Genomic DNA, 4,760 nt, shown 5'->3' on the forward strand with positions numbered 1-4,760 from the left:
AATATTAACCTTGCTCTAGGTAATTGGAGTAGTTTTGGTAAAGAATCTCGGCATGGCATTTTGGCTGAAGAGATTGATAAAATACAAGAGGAAGATCCTAAGGGATATACACCCTCAGCCTTGAACAATCACATGCCTGCCACCTCCCATAACTTTGTTTATTCCAAACCCCCAAAAACACCTAACCACCATAAGAAAAAGCAGGCCCACACCCAGTTAAATGACCAAGGAAACCAAGATGCCATGGCCCCCAATAATGCAATTCCTAGTCATTTACCTGACTCTACTCGGCCCACTCCCATGCAATCCCAACATAAACTACGTACCCAACATGCAAACCAACTTCGCCACTCAAACCCAACTACTGTTACAACTAGCTTAAACCTTCTATTTCACTCAGCCGTGTCCTTTGCCACTGATACACCACCTAACCATACTCGAAGTACCTCCTTTGGCCTTGACCCCCCTACGAACCATAACTCCCTGCAATTTCATGGCCAATTTACGAATCATGATGGCCACTCCCCTGACAAAGTGGCTAATGCAATTACAGAGAAGTTGAAGAATGATGATGATGGTGATGACAGTGATTACATGGGAGATAGTGACTCTGAACTGGTATCGTCGGAAGGTGATGTGTCCCTGGATGAAGAGAATGTTATGGCGGCGATCCAAGAGGCTACTGAGCCTTTTGCTTAGGGTATTTCTCTTTATCTTCTCCTAATTTAAATGGTTGATTCAATTATGTTTTGGAATGTCCAAGGAGCTGCTTCTCCAAACTTCCGTCGATCTTTTCGGACTTTGGTGAAAACTTATAAACCGTCGATGGTTGCTATCTTCGAACCTCGTATTAATGGCATTAAGGCTAATGAGTTCATCAGAAGAAGTGGTTTTAACAAGTATCATAGAGTTGAGGCCACTGGTTTTTCTGGCAGTATTTGGTTGTTGTGGGATGATAGCTATGGTGTGGAAATTATTTCAAATCACACACAATTTATTCATTTTAATATATCTAAAAATAATGTAGTCTTTTCATGGGTTACGACTATTTATGCTAGTCCTAGTCCATGCAAAAGGAGGGATCTTTGGAGCCACTTAGAGAGGCTGGCTACTACAGTTCAGGGGCCATGGCTCATGGGAGGGGACTTTAATTCTATTATATATGCTTCGGAAAAAAGAGGGGGCTCTTCACATCGAAGTGGTATTTGTGGGCTGTTTAGAACTTGGTTGCACTCTAACAGGTTATATGACCTCCAATTTAAAGGGCCTAAATTCACTTGGTCAAGGGGCACTTTAGCTAAACGTTTAGATAGGGCAGTCTGCAATGAAGATTGGACGGCTAGATTCACGGAAAATACTGTCCTTCACCTCCCAAAAATTGCGTCTGATCACAGACCTGTCCTGGTGCGTTTTGAGAAGGTCGAGGAACGGGGTAGAGGGAATAAACCTTTTTGGTTCCTGGCTGCATGGCTTATTGATAAAGGCTTCCAGAATTTAGTGAATTCTAGTTGGGGGTTTGATGACTCCTACCTTGAGGTAGTCCAACGTTTTACTACCAATGTTTCTCTCTGGAATAAAAACACCTTTGGAAATATTTTTCATAAAAAGCGAAATCTTCTAGCTCGAATTGGAGGGATCCAGAGAGTTCTTGAGACTTGCACTAAACAGAGCCTAGTTCGATTGGAGCTAAAATTAAAAGTAGAATTGGAGCAAGTTCTTACTCAAGAAGAATTATTGTGGCATCAGAAATAAAGAAAGGACTGGATTATGTATGGGGATCGGAATACTACTTTCTTTCATCAGAAAACTCTTACTCGAAGACGTGAGAACAAGATTGCTGTAATTCAGAGTGATACTAGACTGTGGCTGTATAATGTAGCAGATATTAAAGCCCATGATGTTCAATTCTTCTTAGACCTCTATACAAACGATCAAGCAACCTTCACACAGTATACTTTACATGTTATTATCCAACCATTGACATTGCGTGTGTGCCCTCGCTGAATGCCCCAGTGGATGATGATGAAATTAAACACACAATTTTCAGCATGAAGCCCCTCAAAGCTCCTGGTGTCGATGGCCTCCATGCCATCTTCTACCAATCCCAATGGAACATTGTAGGCCCTTTTTTCTGCCGTTTTATTAGGGAGATCTTTAGGAGTGGAAATATTCCATCAGAGATTAATAAGACCTTAGTAGTCCTTATCCCAAAGACGGACCATCCCATTTCTTTTAGAATGTACCGGCCTATTAGCTTATACACAGTGACTTATAAGACTAACAAAGATTATTTGCAAACATGTTGAAAGCTATCTTACCAGGACTCATTGGTCCCCACCAAATGAGTTTTGTGCCGGGTCGACACAGTATTGAAAACATTGTCGTGGCACAAGAGATTATGCATTCTATGAGAAGGAAAACTGGAAACAGGGGGCAGACGGCTATTAAAGTAGATTTGGAAAAGGCATATGATAGGCTTAGTTGGGACTTTATTCAAGACACTCTCCTCGAAGCAGGACTTCCCACTGATTTTGTGCATATTACAATGAATTGCATCACCACTGCTCGGATGAATGTTCTTTGGGAGGGAGAATTTATGGATGATTTCCTTCCATCGAGGGGAATAAGACAAGGGGATTCTATATCTCCTTATATTTTTGTCCTTTGCATTGAGAGGCTCAGCCATGGAATATGTCATGCAGTCAATATGGGAGAATGGAAACCGATTCGGCTTGCTCGGCATGGAACCCCTCTTACTCATCTGTTTTTTGCTGATGACCTCCTATTGCTTGCGGAGGCTTCTTGTGATCAAGCTAAAGTTATAAATACAGTACTGGATGTCTTTTGTACTAGCTCGGAGAAAAGGTCAATAAGGCTAAAACTCACATATTTTTTTCTAAAAATGTTTCCACAGGTACAACTAGAAAAATTGGTCAGATGTTGGGTTTCTCTGTCACGGCTAATCTTGGAAGGTATCTTGGAATGCCTCTTCTTCATTCGCAGGTGTCTAAGAATATTTACCAAGGCATCGTTGATATTGTAGAGAGATGGCTTTCTGGGTGGAATGCGTCGCATTTGTCTTTAGTTGGTAGAATAACTCTTGCTCAATCCGTCATCCAAGCTGTACCCATATATGCCATGCAAACTACAAGTCTTCCCATGTGTGTCAAAGCTAAAATTGATCAGGCTTGTAAAAAGTTCATTTAAAGTGGAGTTAATCCTCAACGGAAGATGAGTCTTGTGAGTTGGGATAAAGTTTGTCAACCTAAGAGCTGTGGTGGTTTAGGCTTCAAAAATCTGAAAGTAATGAATAAAGCATTGCTGATGAAAGTGGGGTGGAATCTTATTTCATCCCTTAGCAGCCTTTGGACCAGAGTATTACTTACAAAGTATGGGTTCAATAAAGAGAACTTGCCATCAGTCTTGCCAACGAGAAATGGTTCATACTTGTGGAAGTCCATTGGTAAAGTATGGAAGGATACAATAATGGGGATTCAGTGAAATATTGGAGATGGCAAAAAGGTTCGTTTTTGGTGGGACTGCTGGGTTACAAAAGCTCAACCATTGCTTGTTCATGCTTTGGCCCCGATTCCTGCTGAGATTATTAATAAGACTGCTGCTGAGCTTGTTGATGCACAAGGTAATTGGAATTAGGTAAGTTTCAGTCACCTCCTCCCCAACAATATCCTTCTCCGAATTGCCTCATTTCGACCACCAATGGAAGGCTATGGAGAAGATCAGTTTTTTTGGTCTGAATCTAAAAAAGGAAATTTCATTGTAAAATCAGCATATGATGCTCTTTCCAAAGAGATTAAGGGAGAGGATGATCAAATATGGAGCTGTGTATGGCGTTGGAATGGTCCTCAAAGTATAAGTCTTTTCCTTTGGTTGGTGTTGCATAATAGATTGAAAACAAAAGCTGAGATTTCTAGAAGACATGTTCACTTAGATAGCAGTTGTGATCATTACGGTGATGGAGATGAGAATACTTTGCATGTGTTACGAGACTGCATGGTAGTTAGGAGATTTTGGTATGCCATCCTCCCGATACATCAACGTCAATATTTTTTCTCTCTGAACTTGAAAGATTGGATGAGCTATAATTTGACGAACGCGGACCAGGTTGGATAAGATCTCAGTTGGAATATTTTCTTTGGGGTAGCTATATGGCATCTCTGGTTTTGGCGTAATAAATTTTTATTTCATGGCATGACTTGGGATTGTGCTACTATGATATCTGAAGTCCAGATAAAAGCTACAGAATTTCAACGGATTAGTTCCACACCTATGGGCATGAATAATCGCCGGGTTGCGAAGTGGATATGTTAGTCTCCTCCATTCTGGTCTTGGTGTAAGTTAAATACTGATGGTGCTGCAAAAAAGACAGGGGAAGCAAGTGTAGGCGGTCTTATCAGAGATCATAATGAGGCTTGGGTGGCCAGCTTTGGAATGAATATTGGATCGTGCTCGGTTACAGTAGCTGAGCTTTGGGGCCTATATGAAGGTTTAAATATTGCTTGGCAAAATGGGATCGGATGGTTACAAGTTGAAGTTGACAACATCTGTATTCTCCAACTAGTCACCACTCCTATGATCACAACTAATGAGCTCTCTCCTTTGATTAAGTCAATTAAAGATCTCATTAGCTGGCGCATTACCATTAATCATGTTTACAGGGAGGCTAATTTTGCAGCGGACTTCTTAGCAAACCATGCCCTATCTTTTCCTTTGGGTCTTCATTTGTTCCCAAATCCTCCTCC

At 41.1% G+C, this 4,760-nt stretch overlaps 1 protein-coding gene across 1 annotated transcript; it reads left to right on the forward strand.

Moving 5' to 3' along the window:
• The first annotated feature begins 729 nt into the window (after positions 1 to 729).
• LOC127901861 (uncharacterized) lies at positions 730 to 1,752 on the forward strand. The gene is made up of 2 exons (XM_052439887.1): positions 730 to 934; positions 1,028 to 1,752. The coding sequence occupies exons 1-2, from the start codon at positions 730 to 732 to the stop codon at positions 1,750 to 1,752; spliced, it is 930 nt and encodes a 309-aa protein (XP_052295847.1).
• The last annotated feature ends 3,008 nt before the right edge of the window (positions 1,753 to 4,760 follow it).

The sequence above is a fragment of the Citrus sinensis genome, chromosome 4, assembly GCF_022201045.2.
Source record: "Citrus sinensis cultivar Valencia sweet orange chromosome 4, DVS_A1.0, whole genome shotgun sequence".
In the NCBI taxonomy this organism is placed as follows: Eukaryota; Viridiplantae; Streptophyta; class Magnoliopsida; order Sapindales; family Rutaceae; genus Citrus; species Citrus sinensis.